At 33.7% G+C, this 20,153-nt stretch overlaps 1 protein-coding gene across 4 annotated transcripts in view; it reads right to left on the bottom strand.

Moving 5' to 3' along the window:
• The window catches only part of CSRNP3 (cysteine and serine rich nuclear protein 3), a 214,598-nt gene that overhangs the window by 149,198 nt on the left and 45,247 nt on the right, over window positions 1–20,153 (bottom strand). For all 4 annotated transcript variants that reach the window (XM_079134433.1, XM_079134431.1, XM_079134434.1 and 1 more), the window contains one exon: window positions 769–857. In XM_079134433.1, the coding sequence (XP_078990559.1) occupies window positions 769–781 (13 nt within the window). In that variant the 5' untranslated portion in view covers window positions 782–857. The remainder of the gene's footprint in view (window positions 1–768; window positions 858–20,153) is intronic.

The following is a 20,153-nucleotide window of genomic DNA, read 5'->3' as shown; positions in this document are numbered from 1 at the left end:
AAAGAATGTTAAGTTGGGGATATAGCTCAGTTGGTAGAGTGCTTGCCTCGAAAGCATGAGGCCCTAGGTTCAATACCCAGCACCAAAAAAAAAAGAGAGAGAATGTTGAGAGAATATCCTAAATTTTATATGTGTGTGTGTGTGTGTGTGTGTTGTAGCCAAAGATACAAAAGGAATGAAAAATTCACTAAATAAGTGTACATTCATATTATTTTGGGGGAGGGTACCGGGATTGAACTCAGGGGCACTCAACCACTGAGCCACGTCCCCAGCCCTATTTTGTATTTTATTTAGAGACAGGGTCTCACTGAGTTGCTTAGCACCTCACTTTTGCTGAGTATGACTTTTAACTCTTGAACCTCCTGCCTCAGCCTCTAGAGTCACTGGGATTATAGGCCAGCATCACCACGCCCGGCTTAGGTGTACATCCTTTAACAGAAAAATCTGAGAAAGAAAATTTTATAGTGATGCCTAATATCTATTTTTATGCAAATAGTGATACCTTTAAAAGTGAAGCAAATTGTAATAACCAGTAGTTTCCTATTAATACAAATTTTTTTCAGCTATCCCTAATGTAACTAAATAGTACATTTCTTGTGTGAATGTATTTGTAAAGATCTCAAGGAAATCTTGTTAAAAACACCTGTTTTCACTCAGAACATTTTCACTTAAATCCAAGTACACATTAGCAACAAAAACTTAGAACAATTACACATTTACAATCCAATCTCTAAAAAGCATGAAAATAGTAATGCATAAACTGCTAACCTTCAGATCTCATGAACTCCAGTGTTTCCCGGAAGACTCTATGCCTCTGGAAACATTCTTTCAGTCTGTTGATATCTCCTTATTTTTTCCTTAAAAAGGAAAATATGCCTCGATGTTACAAAAAGTTGTATTTTCGAAAAGTAAAGCTGACTACAAAGTGAAAACAAATTTTACATAAGGGAAAGTCAATACTAATCTTGGAATATAAGTAAGGCTTAATTCAATATAGAAATAGTTACTCATATCTTATATAATTTAGTGAAGAGGAATGTCCTTCCTAAAAGAATGTAGTGAATTTCTAATAATTTACACACTTTAATTCATTTATTTACCTGCTTTTCAATCACCAAATATTGTTATGGATAAGATGCATCCATTTTATTAATCCATACAACCTAGACTTAAACAATTTCTAGACTCGAGATTTATATTCAAGAAAAATTAAATCAAACAAAATGTTATAGGTTTTGATGGCTAATGAATATCATGATGAATATTTGTTATTTTTTATTTGCTTAAGGAAAGTTATTTAATTCTAAAATTAATGCAAAAGTTTAAACAGTTTTTAAGATAACTTAGGCTTTTAAACAGAACAAAACATACTTTACAAAATATATATTAACACAGTATTTTTTTTAAAATTACAATGCCAAAATTTAAAATGATTAGTGCAACAAATTGAAGAGATGAAGACATCCTAGCAGTAATCACATACATTTTATTTACCAAACTAAAATGTATATAATCACCCTTTCTAGATCATTAATTAATCTTTCACTCTCCGAAGTTAAGATAAATATTATGTCCATATAAAAATGTAGAAAATGAGGTAGATTACCTTGAAAATGAAGAAGAACTTGTGAAGTGTAATTTATCCTGTTTAGTAGGAGGCAGATCTGAACCATCACTAATCACAATGACAACAGCTAAAGTACAAACACCTCGAATTTGCAACTGAATGACGAAATATCCTAAGCAAGCAACTTACACTGATCATAGGAACAAAAAAAAAAAATGTCAAAAATCTTTAAGAAAAAAATTATCTCAGGAAGATTGTGTCTCCAAGGGCCTCTTACTTTCTTTAAATTTTATGAGTATCTACATGGATATTCTTGGATAAAGATTTGTGACAAACTTTAATATCTGTGATACTTGGAAAATAGCACAGAAATATCAAGTAGCCCTTAGAATTACAGAGCTAGGAGAGGTTGTTAAGTCTAGTTTGGTTCTGAGGAACCCTACCTCCAGCAGCACTTAAGGTATCTCAGAAAGACTGATTCAAAATTCAACTTTTAAGTATAATTTTAAATATCTAAATATTTAAATTTAGATCACTAGATTTCATAGTACTTTTGCTTTTCTCAATACCTTAAATGCCAAAAGAACGTATTTTAATGGGTTATAAAATACAATTATGTATTGTATAATTTCACACTCAAATGATGGCGCACTGGAGACCACTGAAGAAATACTTGAATCAGTCTTGCAATCACTTTAAGGAATATTTCAGAACATAACTTTTTTTGCTTTCTTTGGTAAAGATAAATATCCTAAGACTGCAACTCAATTAAAAATCAATCAGTAAGCTAGTATACTAACATATCTCTGAATGTGTCCATTGAATATAAACTTAAATTATTTGCAACTAAAACTAATAAATTACATACTGAATTAAATGTCTATAAATTTCATTCATAATTTCAACTCAAATTCTCTTGTTAATGAAAATGAATTCTGTATTATTTGTCACTTTTGCCTTTTGAAATTTCATTCAAAACTGTATCTTAAAACTAAAACTTTTGCTTCTTAGGGAAACTGCTACCTAGTTCGAGTTCCTTATTTTATAAATAAGAAAATTAACTCTATTTGTGACATTTAGCTAAGTCCAAATGAAGATATTAAGTATTTTTGCATACCAATAATTAAGATTTAAATAAAAACATAATTGTATTTTATAACCCATTAAAATACATTCTTTTGGCATTTAAGGTATTGAGAAAAGCAAAAGTACTATGAAATCTAGTGATCTAAATTTACATACCTGCAATTAGCATGTAATTTAGACAGAGGTAAAGGTGCCCCTATCTATGGAAAAAAGGGACTAAAACTCCAACCTGTCTGAAGGTCAAGTATATATTAGTAAACTGTTAGGAACAGGACTGACTCTGAGATGAGTAGATCCAATGAGGGAGGAGTCACCACAAAAGAAAAAGGTCTCTGGAAAAAAAAAAAAAATCACATTGGGGCAGTGACCTAAGTATTGGAGATCTGGGATCAATTCCAGTTCTGTGCAAAATGCACAGTAGTAGATGTGTGAAATCATTCCAATTTAGCACCTTGTCCCAGTGGATGAGAACTGGGGACCTTGGCTGTGTGAGACTGTGTAAATCAGTGTATGTTCACAGGTGAGTAAGAGACAGTATTTAGAGGTGTGTTGCTAAGATCTCTACAACACTCACTCTCAGGCAATTCTGCAGAGAAATCATCCCTGAAAATACACTTCAGGATGATTAGGGGCTGCTGCTCTTCCTTTGCAAGCCCTCTGGGCCCATCAGCGGGTGATTTACACAAGATTAGTGTGAGCTCCCATTTTGCTAGAATCTTATCTTTATGAGGTAATAAAGACCAGTTGGATAGCCTAGCTTTGTCTGTTATATCAAACATGAGTGGGCTCCTTCTCCTATGAGTGGGCTTAGCAGTGACAAATGACATCTGGGACCAATCTGAGGATGACTATAGGTACTATGAAAAATGTTGGAGGAGGCTAAAAGTTGTAGAAGTCTGGCGACAGGTATACTCATGTAAATGTGTCACTTGTCTTCACGAGGCTTTGTTAGGCTTACTAAAGAATCCATGTCAGATGTCTGATTATGCATCCTATGCAAAATAAAATGGACATAAACCTAAGTCATCAATTAGAAATGTGAACCTAACACTTCGGATTCAAACCTGGTCTTTTCTAATATTTGAGGTTCTGCTAAGAAAGTCTCTGAAAATCAGCTGCTTATTTGTGGAAATTCCTTCAAAATTGTCATGCTGGAAGGAAAGGGAAAGGACTTCCTCTCCTTGTCTCAGCTCCCTCACTTTCCTGGTTGCCCATGAATGGCACTGTATTTCATCCTACAAAACCCAGCAGTCACCTGGAGTGGCAAGGAACAAGATATTCTCCTATGCTTGTCAACATTTTCTTTGAAGGGCACCTTTAGTAGGTCAGTGAGGCACAAAGCTCTTGTTAGCGTATTTCAATCAGTAGCCAAGTTAGCCAGCACTAAGGTCACTGAAGGTCACATTCCAGTGATGGCCTTGGCCTGAACAATAATATGTCATTTCAACAGGTGATTCAGAGATTAGTTGTAAGGACATATAACTTGATTGAAATATTCTTATCTTGTTCCTACCTTTTAAACTTTCTTGCAAATACTGGGATTTTGAAAATATACATTTCTCCCAGAATCACAAAATTTGAGCACATTAAGCCAACATCTGTCTGCCTCACATCAAAATATAAATATTTCAAAAGAGAATATTCGTCTGTGAAAACAAATAGGGGAATAGTCTGGTGTTTCTAAAGTGACAACAAATCTTGTAAATTCAGTGTAATAGTTCATTTGTATGTACAACTGCATCTCAAATACAGCACTGCTTAATTAATAGGCCTGAAACCTGCAAAAGTCTCATGTATTCTGAGGGACAGCTTCCTGACAGAAGCAAAGGATATAGAAGAAAGAAAGCTAGCAGGAAAGGCCAATCTACCATGTAAAGTTTGACCCTATGTTTTTAAGAAAAGAAAAAAACTCACTGCCAGTCATGCTGATTCTATTTACATTTATTCTTTAAGAATATCACTCCAATTTTGAGTCATCACACAATGCTGAACTATGGTTATCAAAAACATGCAGCTTTTAGTCCATTCATCAAATCACAAATTTCCATTTTTTCCAAACCTGTGTTGAAATGTAAAAATCAGCATCACATTTGGACAAGTGTTTCCAAAATAATGATAAGATTTAGTCATTTTATTTCAGTAAAGAAGACAAAAAACATAAAAAATTGATCATGAGACTCTTCCATTCAATCATCAGTGCTCAAGACTATGCGAACAATTCTCTAAAATGTGTAAATGTAAATTTGAAAGCATGGGAAGAGACATTACGATTATTGGGAACGTGAAATAATTACAAGACAATCTAGATAAATTTAGATAAAATCTTAACAATTTAGATAAAAATTTAAAACCTAAAAAAGTGGATGATTTCTGCAGAAAACTGTGAATTAGAAAGATATGACCAGTCCCAGGTAACCATCAACAGATGAGTGGATAAAGAAAATGTGGTATATATATATATACACAATGGAGTTTTACTCAGTCATAGAGAAGAATGAAATTATGGCATTTGCTGGTAAATGGATGGAACTGGAGAGGGTGTCATTGAAGTAGTAAAAACCTGGGTTAGTGAAAAGAAATGGAAACTATGGCTCAAGATGGGGATTAACGTTAGTTAGGATAGAGAAGTTCATACTAAGTGAAATAAGACAGACTTAGAAAGTCAAAGTTTAAACGTTTTCCTTCATACACAGAAGCTAAAGCAAAACAAGGGGGAAAACAGAAGGTAGATCAGTGGAGTAAAGGAAGGCAATTAAGGGGGAGGCAGGAGGGACTGGAAAGAGGAGGAATTGCAAAATGAAATTGAGCAAATTATGCTATGTACATATATGAATATACCACAATTTCACCTTTATGTATATTTATAAAGCACCGATTATTAAAAAATGAATAAACAGAAGGAAGGTCAGTGGAGTAGAGGAAGGGGAACAAGGGAAGGGAGGAAGAAAGAGAAAGAAACAGTGGGGACTTCAATGGAGCAAATTATGTTCCATGCATGTATGATTATATAAAAATAAATCCCACAATTATGTATAACTATAAGCACTAATAAAAAAATTTAAAAAAAAAGAAAAGACTGGTTTTAGAAGAGTTGCAAACTTGACTAATTATCCTAGAAGGAATTTAAAATGTGTTTCAAGTACTACTGCTACAATGGGGAAACAGGATCAGCAGGGCAGGTTAGAGGGAAGCCTTAGAGAAACCACAAAGGTCTCCATGTTGTTTAAATCATAAAAATTTTCTACAATAAAAATGTTTCCTGGCCTCTACACATTTTCAGACATCCCAGTAATGTTCACACTTCCCCACTTTACAATCTTTGATTCTTCGTGGTAGTCTCTCACGTGCACATGCACTCACCTCCAAGTCCTTGCCCTCTCTCTTCTTCAAACTACTGTGACCAAAAAGTGAAAAAAATAAAAAGAAACATAAAAAAGAACACCTGATAAACTCAGCTTTCCTCCTGCTATGAACCTGTCCTCACCTCACATGCGTCCCCAATTTATCCTATTTCCCTTCTTAATTCATGCTTCAATTCCATGATACCCCTTGAAAGGGCACCTTTGACTCTTCAGTCCTCCCACATTCCTTCCCACCTCCTCACTCTCAGTTTATGACATTGCTTCTAAGAAAATTGAAAGCACCACAATTCAATTTCCTCCATTTCCTTCCACTACATCCTTTACACTCTTGATATTTATATCTCTATTGTCTGCCTTCAGTCCTATTATAACTGAGGAACTTCTCTACCTTACCTAAGGTCAATCCCCAATCTTGAGCCATAATTTCCATTTGCTTTCACTAACCCAGATTTTTACTATTTCAATTATACCCTTTCCCTCCCGGATCATTTTTTTTCCCATTTTACTGGGTTGTTCCCATCTGTATGTAAATGTAACATAAGGCCTTCCCTCTCGAAAGAATAAAATTGTTTTCCAATATGTGAGCTCTCCATTTCACCATTACCCTATTTCTCTGTTCCATTTTCTAGCAATAGTTTTTTAAAAAGGATACTGTCCATTCCTCAGCTGCCATTCTATACCGGATGAAGGAAGAAAGTGTGTGTGTGTGTATGGGGCACAGGAGAAATTATAAGTTTCCTCCTCCTCCAGGCTTTTCCGTTTCAGGAAATGGCATCATCATTTACACAATTGTTCATATTGAAAATTGCCCATTAGGGAAATGACTGATTCTAGGACTGGGGCAGAGGAAATACAGATGAAACTGAAACATTGTGCAGTGCAGAAAGTGAGGAGGGAGTGAGAGAGAGTCACATGAGCCAATCTGAAAGAGCTCTTAGTGGTCCCCAAATTGACACACTTTATGGAACAAAAAGGAAAAATAACATTAGATTATACCAAAAATAAATCACTATAAGTCATAAATAAATGATTTAATATTCTTACAAAATATCTTCAAATAATATAGATACTCCCTTTTCAAGAAATGAAGCCCAATTCCCAACCTTCCCCACCTGGAATGTGAGCTTACTTAGCAAGTTGTTTCAAACACAAGTACAAGCTCATGCTCCTGTGCACACACACAAAGTATAGCAAAATGAAAACAGTAATGTTAGAGTGGAGAAACGTGGCAGACTACATCTCATTTGAGAGATTAACTTTACACCACCAGTGATACATCATGCTGACACTATGTACTCTCTGATATGATGTAATAAGCACAGCACATCACTCACACGGTTTCTTCCCCAACCCAAACATCCAGTCTAACCAAAAGAAAACATCAGAGGAAGCCAAAATTAAAGAACATTCTACAAAAACATGACTGATATTCTTCAAAAAGTCACAGTCATGAAACCAGAAAGACTGAACAACTGTCACAGATGGAAGCATGGAAGCATGATGACCCAATTTAATGTAGTATTCCTGGTCAGAGGGGTCCTAGATCAGGAAAATGGCATTCATGAATAAACAGAAATCTGAAGAGTCTCTCCTCTGGTTTATAGTACCCAGTGATGGTTTCTCAGTTTGACCAGTGTGTTACAGTTATGTAAGAGGCTAACATTAGGAAAAGCTGGGCAAAGGCGTCATGGGAATTCTCTGTGCTACTTTTCCATAAGTCTAAATACAAAGATTATTTTGAAAGACCCAGGAGTCATTAATGTTCATCTGTTTCCCTCACACCTCATAACCAGTCAGCATCGCCTGTTAGCTTTGACTTTAAGATGTGTCTTTTATCTGGCCACTTCTCACCATCTCCACAGCTGCTGCACAATCCAATGCCCCACATCTTCCACTGCCCAGCAGTAACTTCCAGTCTGGTCTCCTTGATTTCTCCATGTACTCCCCATAGCCTATGCCCACAGGGTCAAACTCTTTCCTGACATATTCTGTTTGCTGTTCCTTCTTTCTGAAAGCCTCCTGCCATTCAGATAGTTCATGGTCCACTCCCTCACTTCACTGAATCTCTACCAAAACATGGTCTGCTTGGAGAAGCCTTCTATGGCCATCTCTTTTAAAGTGGTCATGACCTTCCTATTTCTTAACTCTATGTTACTTTTCTTCAAAGCAAATGTGTGACATCATAATGTTATTTACTTATTTATCTTGTACCTTGACTACTAATGAACACATGATGAGGACAAGGACTTTATTTTTTGAATAAACACACACCTAGTGGTTGTGACTTATGGAAAACAGTGTAATCTTATCCAAAACTGGTAGAAATATCTGTTTTGACACCTTTTTGAAAAAGTAGTATGTCAGTATCTAGTAAGTCAGTGCTCCCAACTCTTGGGAATCTATCCCATAAAAAGCTGAGCACCAGTATATAAGAACATTTTTAAAAGAATACACATTATAGCCTTGTTCACAGTAGCATAAACACTAACCTGAAAAAGCAAGCAGTCACAGGGGAAAGATTGACTAAATTGTTATATGTCCACGCCTTGGAATATAACACAGTCATTAAAAGACTGAAAAAACTATGACAGATAGCTTTGGGAAGTTCCATGTAGTGTTATGAAATGGGAAAATCAAGATGCAGAAAACTGTACACAGTTCATTTTTTGAAAAGAAAAAATACTTTCATGAGCAATACTTTCATATGTGTGTTTATATTGTATTAAAATATAAAAAAGATATAAACCACGTTGTCAAGAAGTATTACCCAACGGGGCAAGAAGTATGGATGAAGGACAAAAGGGAAGAAAAAGGAAAAATCAAGCCACACTATATACACACACACACAGACACACACACACACACACACACACACACATTAAACACATTTTGTGACTGATAGGAAGATATTTATGCCTTTACATAAGAATGTTTGTATATATCTGCATAAAAGAGAATTATTCAAGCCAATCAATTTCAAAAGTACAGAATAGTTTGGAGACATTTGACCCACAAATTTTTCAAATAAAAATAAACTTTTAAGTATAAAATTCATTTCAAAATTCCTTAATCTTCCAAAGAAAACAGAGATTTGATCAGATTCCCAGGAAATACATGAATTCTTACAGATGGTCCTAGGAACACAGTTAAATTGAAGGCTACATTAGTCAGTGTACTTTCATGCTGAGCTGCAGAAAATAGAATGGAATCCTATAAAAAGAAGAAAGCAATCTCCACTAACAGGAATAAAATAGGGAGATCTTCACAGCATTTGCTAGCTCAACTTTTAGCTAATTAAGCAGCCTATCTTACTTGCCTTAATTGTTAAGATGGACATTTTTTCCTCATGGAAATCTCACAGATATTGCCCTGCAGGATATGAGTGCCCAAATAAGATCTTGACTAGTTTCTAGAGCTTCCCTGACAATTTTCATTGTTTTTAAAAAAGAAGAACAAATTTCAGACTTCCTGATAAGAATATGTCCTTACCTTTTATGCCACAATAAAGTATGAAAAGTATCCTAAATACTTACTTGTAGAAAATGCCTAGCAGCTAATAAGTTATCCAACAAATGTTTACATAATTTCTTCACAGTTTAGGAAGTGTGCAAAGACCTCAAGAGGTAATGTTAGCAGCACTATGGAGAACATCATGCCAATGTCAAGTATAAAGTGTAGAGAAAAGGGGAATCCATTCTGGTTTTCATATAAGGGAATATCATTGCAGACCGTAGTCATAAGTAGACTTCCTCTCAGATGACTTTATTGTAAAGTGATTTTTGTCATAAAAATGAGTTCTGAGTGAAGATTTTGAAAACTATGATTTGAGAAATGCAGAATCAAAGCCACTCAAAAAAGAAGTATTAGTGGCAAGGTAGTGCAATAGATGGAGTTTAGACTCTAGAGTAGCAAAAAAAAAGGTTGACACATTTCTGTTACTTTTAACTTTTATGACTTTGGTCATATTACTTACCATCAGTTTCTTTATATTTCAAATGAGTATGTGGACTCTGATTTTACACTTTGTAGTGAGCATTAGTATAGCATCTAAAACAACATATAACTCACAGTGTATCATTAATATATTAGATCCTCTTATTAAGAGAAAAAGAAAAATAGAACAGAATAGGATAGGATATTTAAAATTTAAAAGCAATTATTATTTCCACTATTCACTTACAAAAAACTTTATTGCATGGAATTCCTTTTGAAGAAATATTTCCTTTATATCTTCTTCATGAGTATTAACTACATGAATTGCTATTATGGTAGCCATTGCTTTTTCTTCTCCCATATCTTCACTGTAACATAGTCCATGACTCCTTAATACAAGAATGGGGAAATGAAGGAGACACAGCCAATCAAAGGACTTCGTACCTTGGTCACAGTGATTGGTTTACTGGAAGTCAGGTTGAGCCATGCTAGCATTGCCAGTCACAGACCAGGTGGTCTAATGGAAGGAATCACACAAAGGTTTTGAAAGAGCTGAGATTCCAAACAAAGCAGGAAAATCTAAGAAACTCCAAAGGTAACAGTAGTAAGAAGATGCTATCAGTACTCAGGTTGGAGGCACAAAGGAGATGATTTAAGTTCTGGGTTCAAGAGCTCAGTGGCAGTCAGATCTCTGAGGAGCAGCTATATGGGGTCTAGGAGCAAAATAGCAGCATCATTACAGCAAGGACTGGACCACAGAGTAGATGGAGCAGTTAGTGGAATAACCATGAGTGGGAACATTCTAGTGTATTCTTTCTTCCTACCCTCCAGTGTTCCACCAAAGACTTTTATTTGCTGAATCTAGTAGGCAAACTAATAGACATGGAAGTTGGGAAATAAAATATTCAGAGATTGGAGCTGAGCACAAATGAGCATACAGAATAAGATCTACTTCATAGAATCATGGGTGGAAGAGATTCATTTTTGTCTTTCAGAACAAAATGCTAAAAGGATGCTTATATCTATAAGCAGGCAGATATCTTCCTCAGATCATCCAGGAAATTCATAATTCCTTATACAGCAGGAAAAAATGACTACCTTCCATAGTGAAAAGAGATCCATGTCACAGTGAACAGGGGGAGTACTGAGGTGGTTGTGTGACATACAAATCCTTTTTTGCGCCAAATGTGACCTCACCCATCAATCTCAGTTACATGAACTAAGATAACTTCTTTTTATTTAAGTTAGTTTATATAGGATTTTTGTCACTTTCAATACAAAGTATGAACTAACATAGATATGACCATTAACTTTGAATATTTAAAAGGGGTTCCAGAACAAGTGCCAAGTATTATCAGTAAAAGAAATGAAATTAAAGAATTGACTTAGTTATGTGTTAACAGTAAGAGAAATGAAATGAACATGCTTATATTGATAGGTCTTGGTTGGCTATAATACTAAACAAATTCTCTTTTATCTCAAATAGGCAATTGAAATTTTTTAAAAAATCCAGATCTAGGACAGTAATTTCTCCTAATTTTTTTTGTGTTGTTTTGTTTTGTTGTTGTTGTCATTTGTTTGTTTTATGACAGTAGAGTCATTTGTATTCATTGATTCATGTCTGGTAATCAGACCACAAATAGGAATGTAGAGCAATGCTAGATGGAGGCTATCAAAACAAAAATTTACCAAAAGTTATAAAAGTGACTATAAAGTTAATCTGGAGCTATAGAATGTGAGATGCTAAACAAATCTGCATTGTTCTCTTTTATCCTACACCTCAACAAATGAAGAGAGATTAAAAATAATACAAAGTAAGTAGAAGATTTGCCATTTAACCTGTTAAGTCTCAAGTTTTCATTTCTGCAAATATTTCAATGAAATTGACAGCTGTATGCAAATAGGTTGAAAATCGTCATCTAGACCTTATATATCCTTAATATATTTTCCATATATCAATGGAAATATATATAATTTTTCAAATGCTCTAATCATTCACTTATTACTTTTCTCAAAGGATTAGGCCTCTAAAAACCCAATTATTTCAAAGTTACAACAGTGGTTTATTTGTAGCTCAATTGAAGTTTGCATAGGGGTTCCATTTCTGGGCAATGAGAAGAAATGTCTTAACCCATTGGCAAAACAGGTAAAAGTGGCCCAATTAGTCACTGCTTCCACATATCCATCTGGTCTGAACCCTGATGTTTGTGACTTCTTTCACTTTACACAATGCTTTAATTATATCTTTTTATGACTCTCCAGTGAAGTAGAAAATAGAAATCAATAGGTTTTACTTCATTGGATAGAAATTTTTGGAAACCAATATTAGCAGGTTTTGTTCATTTTGACTACCTAAAACTGCAAGTCTTACTCATAAGTGATTTTTATTTTTTATTTGAAGAATGAACTTATAACGCCCTAATCTCTCGAAACCTATCTCTAATGATGTACACTTTCTAGGTGTACTTTCCCTGGACATAATAATTCATTTTTCTCCAGTTCATACAATGTACCACTTAAAAATTATTCTTCAACATGATTTCATGTCTACTAGCCTGAAGTTCTCAGGGCGAGTATAAGTTCCTCAGGCCAGGAGTAAGCTGCTCACTCTGCCTGTGTGGCGTAGTATATATCTTAGTCCTCAATACTCCCTCTGCCCCTTATGCACAGAGTATTGATAGGCTCTTGGTAAATGCAAAGAAATTATATTCCTTCAGTCATGGGACCTATTAAGGCAGGGACGTGAGAGTTTCAGCATTTAACAAAATTAATTTCAATGGCAATCAGCATAAATGAGTTAAACTTGATCAGAATCTCAATCTCTATCAATCCCAGTGGTATTTTCATTTTATTCTAATTAATATTAATATATATGAGAACTAAAAAAAAAAAAAAAAAAAAAAAAAAAAAACTTGTATTCCAGGCAGAAAACTTCTTAAAAATTTTTTTTGTGAAGGATTTTATAAACACTTATCTGCTATATGGCATGAAAATGAATGATTATTTTTAATCTTCTTGTGGAATTTATAGCATATACCATGCTGTACTGGTAAACAGTATGGACTCTGGAGTTTGAGCTGATTTTAAATTCCAGATTCAGCACTTTTAAGCTGTGTGAATTTAGGCACTTTACTTATCCTTTTGCTTTTCAAAAATGTTTTTAGCTCATCATATTAATAAGTTAAAAGTAAGATTATCTTGATATGTACAGACAAGAAATTTGATGTACCTTTATACTCACTATTAATTAAAAACTCTTAATGGAAGAATATATCCTTAATATGGGGTAAAATATGCCCTATTGCCAGATTATAGGTGAACTGATGGAAAATTTTTCATGATGGAAAATTAAAAAAACAAAAACTATACCTTTCCTTGTACCAAAAATAAACTTTCAGAACATATAATTACAAAATCCTAATAGGCACAAAATACTTTTTTCCTAAAAATTTCATGCTCTTTAACCACTGAAAATATAAATACAGCTCAAATAAATGAGAATGAAAATGAAAATTATCATATTCACACTTAACAACAAAAAAAAATGCTTTTAAGTCTCAAGGCCTCAACAAAGAATATACTCTGAAAGTAAAAAAGACACAAAATTCTACTGTGCATAAAGTAACTAATAAATATTGTTAGATACCTAATATTGCTGGAACGGAAAGACAACATTGTCAAGATGTCCATCCGCCGCATAGCTGAAATTAATCCACGGATTTTTACGTGATTCCAATGGTATAGCAATGATTTGATGATTCAACAACATTCTAAAATTTAAACAATAGTCATGTGACATTAAGTTATGGAGTCTTTAGGAAATATGGTAGTATTTGTATTTCTGTTCATGGTTGTGCATTAGGGCACTCCCATGTGAAGAGATGAAACAATACAGAGCAAAACATAACAGGAATAACCATTCAGATCATGACACAGGAAAAAAAAAATCACAGACACTGTTCACACCACGTGCAAGAATTTAGTATAAGAACATAATTACAAATATATAGCAGATACTATGTTATTCAAAATATGATTTTAGAAAAATCAGAAAATTATCTTTCACTTTCTATAATATACCATCCTAGTTTTCAAATGGATTAAAATTTTAAATATATAGAAATTTAAGAAAATCCTAGAAGCAATTATTTGTGTGCAGTTGATCCTGGGAGCAGAAAAGGTCTGCTTAAGCATTTCCTAAAATCTAAAATCCATGGTATATTTGTATAAACATATTTCTATGGCAAATGAAAAACATGTTATAAGGCAAATGACAAAATGAAAAAAAATTGTTGTGAATGCAATCATCAAATAACTGATTCTTAATATTATGAAACAATGAAAACGAAAGCCACCATAATAATAAAAAGCCTAAATAGGTGAAATATACACATGAACACATGTATGTATACACAAAAGACAAATATGTAAATAATTAGGTTCCTGGTATTAAGAAAAATGCTAGTTAAAACCAAGGGAGTAACAGTTTTCACTTATTATATTGATGGGCGTGTGTGTGCATGTGTGTAAAAGAGACAGAAAAAGAGACAAAGAGATTAACACAGGGGAAAAAAAATCACCAGTAAGTCAGTTTGGACAAGGTATTTAGAAAACTGGCACTTAAATGCTAGGGCATATATATTGCTAAGGTTTTCTGAAGGGCAATTAAAACAACACCGTTTGAAATATATCAACCTGTAGGAATTTTTCTAAGATCTATCTACAAACAGGTCACAACAGCAGTAATCATATTAGTGAAAAATGCTAGGAAGCTATTGTGAGTGAACACAGAAAATGTTATTATGCTAATAAATATGATAACAAATAGAGAAAAAATATAAATAACAAAAATCATCCATAAGTCCACCACCCACAAGAAAACTCTTTTATGGTTTACTCTATTTCTATGAAAAATGTTTCTTTTTCCTTCTGGATCTTATTATACGCATACCTCTTTCATAAGATTTTATAAAACGGAGGAAACAAATATAAGTTTGCAAACTTGTTCGGTAATATAAATATATATTTATGTCAACAGATACATTTATGCAACTGTTTTCATTGGACACATGGCAATTCATTGAATAGGTTTTCTAGAGATTATTTAATGAATTTCATAGTATACGAGTTCTGTATAACTTTTCAGCTTAAGAAAAAGTATTACAAATACTTAAAACCAAAATCACCTTTCATATCCCAGCTTTTAAAATAAATAAATAAATGTTTCAGTAAGTGAAGAGTGCTTCAAATATGTATCTGAAAATGTAAATAAATCTGAAATCTGTATCACACTCTCCAAGCCAGAATGAAAGTTGCCATAGAAACAGCAAATGGTAGAAAGTCAGGTCTGATATAGCAAAAAAAAAGAAAACAAAAAAACAAACACACAACCACAACAAAATCAATGGACAGCATCTTTGCGGGAATCATGAACTAGGACTAGCTTTGTTCTGCAATCAGCTATATTTAAATTCCATTGCCATTATTTCTTCCAAACCAAGGTCCTTAAAGATAGGATTAATACTCCAAACTCTATCATTAAGATTTAGAATATATACATTTTCAAAAATGGAGAAGTAGTAGACATTACAATACATTTCAAGAAGAAATGTGTACATAAACACATGTAGGTACATATATATAATTTATTTAAATCTTATTTCATAAACTATAAATATTAGTTTAAAAGAATTTTATCAATGTGATTTAATACTAAAATATATGCATTTTCATCTTGTAGTATTTTCACTAGCATTCATCCAATGATGATATAAAATAATAATTCATGCATCTGAGGTCTCCATATGTCACAATTAATAAGGCCCACTACAGAATGAGTCCCACCATTAGAAATAGCTAGTCTTACAACAGCCAATAGAATCCATTGCAGAAGTATCTAGTGCTTTAGCACACTGCTTAGCAATGATCACCAGCTTTCATTGTGTTTTGCAAACTGTTTTGAGTTTGGGTTTTGGGGTTCTTTTTAATTTTTTTGGTGTCCTTTGGTTTTGAGGGGGAGATTTTTCATGTTGTTAATTAAGATCTCTGTAAGGATCTTAAAGCAACTTAATAGTTGATTATATAAATCATTTCATAAAATTCAAATTCCTAGAATTGTAAATTATGGAAATCAATCTCTTGCTGCTCCATTATTACATTTGTGTGATAAGATAAAAGCAAACACAACAAATTGGGAATCCATTTCAATTTTAACTCACAGCAAATACTTTCCTACCTAGAAATTAAATATCATTAAAATAAAATGCCTGTTCAAGTTTTTATATGTTTGTCTTTGCTTGAAAAGCAAACATTTATCTTTTGGTAAAATGTAATGATTGCTTTTTCTTCATTATGTTACTTTTAACCTTTATTCTAGTTTATGCCAGATCATAGTAATTTAGTATGCAAAACATATTGTGTAATAATTCTACGGCACTAAAATATTTCCAGTTTATTCCAAAATTCCTCAGGCAAAAAAAAAAAAAAAGAAAAGAAAGAGAGAGAGACATTTTGACATAAAGACATGTACTTCCCAGAATGAAAGGATCAAAGGCTAAAGACTGCAGCCTACTCAGAAATCACACCAATTGGCTCTTTTTGTTTGTTTGTTTGTTTTTATGCAGGACCAGGTTTAATTCTTTTCTGCATTCGCATGCACACAAATATACTTCCCTAGAGCTGTCAGAAAGCATCAGAATCCCTGAACAATGAATTTTAAATTCTTTTGAAAAACAAAAGGACATTCGCTTCAGGCAACGACTTCATCATCATCATCACAAACAAAAAATAAAAAGCCAGTTAATCTCTGGTATTCAAACCAAAGCCAGAAGATTATGGTACTCTGAAGATGGTTAACAGAATTTTAATCATCTAAATTCATTTGTATTCATTTTTCAAACCACAATATTTTGCAGTTGGGCAATCCTTTATTTATTGTTTGATTCCATTCTTAGATGATCCCACAGTAAGAAAGTGATTCTCTACCTAGATGTCTATAAAATGTGAACACTCTAAAATTTACATTTCTTTTTTAATAAATTATGCTGTTGAATAAAAATATTTTGATTACTAATGGGAAGATGTCATCTTTAATATTTAATAGGAGCTTTAATCCTTGTGCTCTTTATGAAATACAGCTACAATATCAATTCTACCTATAAACATTTTGAGTAAATAAAATAGATGTAGGAAATTGTGAAACTTTCTATGATGTATTTCAGATCTGATGAAATACATCCAATAAAGCTTTTTCTTTCAAATGGTGTGAGAAACAGTACCATTAACACCACAGGACTCTCTTTATATTTAGTTTTTCATGAGAGCTAACTGAGAGTTAAAACCATAACAACTGTTGTTTTTCTAGATTCATTGTTATAAACACAAAAAATATTATTTGAAATTCGGTCCAATTTGGCTGTTAAGTTTAAAGCCAAATTTAAATGATCTTTCAGGGCTTAAAACAAACAAACAAATATAAAAGCCAACTCTGTACCTAGCCAGCAAAATGGAATGTAATTACTCCATTCAATCAGAAGTTGTGACTCAGTGAGTTCAACTGAAATGCAAGGTAAGTGGGTTTTCGAAGTCTTGAATTATTGAACAAGTAATGCAAGGCCCCAGAGTTCAAGGGATAGAAAGATATTGCTATCTTTTTTACAGAGAGTCCATGATGCCCATTCAGTCCTTTGGCAAAAGTGGAATGTACAAAGGATTTTACTCTTAAAATAAATGAAGTAACCCTCCACATGGAGCTGCTATTAAAGATTTGCATTGCATACTTCACCCACCTACTTTTCACTGTAATATTTCCATGTTATCACAAGTAGCATTATGTCACCAGGACCAACCAATTTCCATCATGTAAATGCAAAAAAAAAAAAAAAAACATGTTTTCTGTAAGATATTTCCATCAATGTCAGCAACACACATGGAGTCTCAACAGTCTGCTCTGTCACTTACAAAAAAGAGAAGTGAAATGTTCTTTCACACTCAAGTTGAATTCCATGCAAGGGTTTCACTGTGCTCACTGAATTTGTTCATAAACCCATCAATGGCACTATCCTAAAGCCAGGGCATGTGAAAGCTTTCACCAGAAACCAACTGGAAAAAAAAAAGAGATGAGATGCCATTTACCCTTACCATAAGATACACTACTCTAGTTCTAGGAGGAACTGGCATAAAAGACACAGCCATGTCTTCTGCTTGAGGGTCTGGGTCCCTGTACTTAGTAGTCAGGCATGTTACTGAACCTTCAGCCAGCTGCATGGTCTAGTAGAAAGGAAGACTCTAGGGATCTACATTAAAGTCCTCTGCCACCAGCTCATATTTTGATTCTTGTCAAAGTAACTCTCCCTGGGCCTTAGTCTTCACATCTGTAAAATAATGGAATCAGCCTGCTCTCACCTGCTAGTCCTAACATTGTTTGAATTAAAAATGAGGTTGAACTCTTTATGGTTGTTTTGTCTTCTTCTTCCTAAAGAAACTAACTCAGTTTCTTTTTTCAATTTGTCCAACTTTGCAAAACAGTTAATAAGGTTTTGTATTTGAGATCAGGTAAGCAGAACCCACAGTAACAAAAGTCCTCTGTAGGTCACTTTTTCCATCTCTTCTTCTTTACCCTTCCTTTTCACTGTTTATTCCAAGTCATGGCTCTGGTTACACACTCATTACAAATTGCTCAATGATGCAATCATTTTCTCTTACAGAGGAGTATCAGCAAATGTTTCCCTTAAAGCCCTTGAAAATTCACAAAGAAAAAACACATTAACAGCACTGCTGGAAAAGACTCATCAAATCTTGTGGCTGCCCATTATTTTTCCTCTGACTACAGTGGATATGTGTCTTCACCTCAGTGGACTGTAGCAATGGTGATGAAACAGAATATTTATGATCACATATCAAAATAGTTATTAAAAAATAAAATCCCTTTCCACTGGAACTTTCACTCTTCCACAGAGCTGTGCAGGGATTCTACCTGAGCTATAATATTTCAACTCCTCTAAACCATCAGAACAACAGTCTCATCTGGAAAGCATCTTGAGCCACTATCGTAAGATCTGATGATGTTTAAATGAACATTATAGGTACTTTGTGAACTCACAAGCTATAGAAATCAATAGATGTCTTGCATAGAGAAGTCCTACAATTGATTTTTCCAGGAGAAAACCAATTTGTAACTTTAGGAGAGGCATAGACACAAGGAGTCTAAAAGCATGCTGAAGATTAAAAAAGAAAGAAAGAAAGAAAAAAAGGCACAGGGGTGTGGAAAATGATGCGCTGTACTAGATAAGGTGGTACTGCAAAGAAATGGGGTCTTAGACTGATGATGCTTTTCAGGAGTGGTTAAAGGAAAAAAGATTGAGAAATGTTAGGCAGCTCCTGCAGACCTCTGGGGTTTGGAAAAGGATTCTCCGAAGTACACAGAAAGGGCATCATCACAGTGTTCCCAAGGGTACTGAATTTGAATGTGCACTGTTGCTTTTCTAAGGATAAGAACCCTGTGCACTCATTCTTTCCAGCTGTTAAGAATTGTCTGAAATTAATCTGCTCACCCAATAAAGAATTCTAAACATGTATACCCTCTAGGTACTGCAGGTGACAGCAAAATATAAAAGGCACTATCAGTGTCCTCCACAACATTATACTGTTTTAGAAGGTGTGGAGAGGCTAGAAGCAATTCTCAAATAAAATATATCTCCCCAAAATCCAGGGTCTGGTTATAATTTTGTGTAACTGGAGAATTTTGTCATCAAAATAGTTATTACTTTCTCTCTCCTGCACCAAGTATTTCTTTATCTCCTCCTCATTCTTTTATACATTTAAAAAGGTCTTCATTAAAAATGTTACTTTAGTCAAAAGATAAATAAAGCAAAGGCTAAACATTCTTATAAAATTTTATCTACTTTGAATTCTAAATTCTTCTAACAACAGTGGAGAACTTATAAATTCAAAAAAGTTCAAATTCTTGGGGAGAGAAGGACGAGAAATAAAAAATGTACTTATAATAGTTAGAATCACATTACATAAACGTTAGTGTGAATTTTAAAAGGATGTTTTAGTGAATTTAAAATCCCCAAATCAAATGGCCTAGAAAAATAATGATAGGGAAAAAAGTAGGGAAGAAAAGAAAAACATCCTATTGTGAAAATTACATCTCTTGAATTATACTCATTTGTGTTGAATAATTTTAACCTTTTCTCATGGAA

Source organism: Sciurus vulgaris, assembly GCF_902686455.1.
Source record: "Sciurus vulgaris genome assembly, chromosome: 3".
Lineage (NCBI taxonomy): Eukaryota > Metazoa > Chordata > Mammalia > Rodentia > Sciuridae > Sciurus > Sciurus vulgaris.
This window is presented reverse-complemented; position numbering and strand designations above follow the sequence as displayed.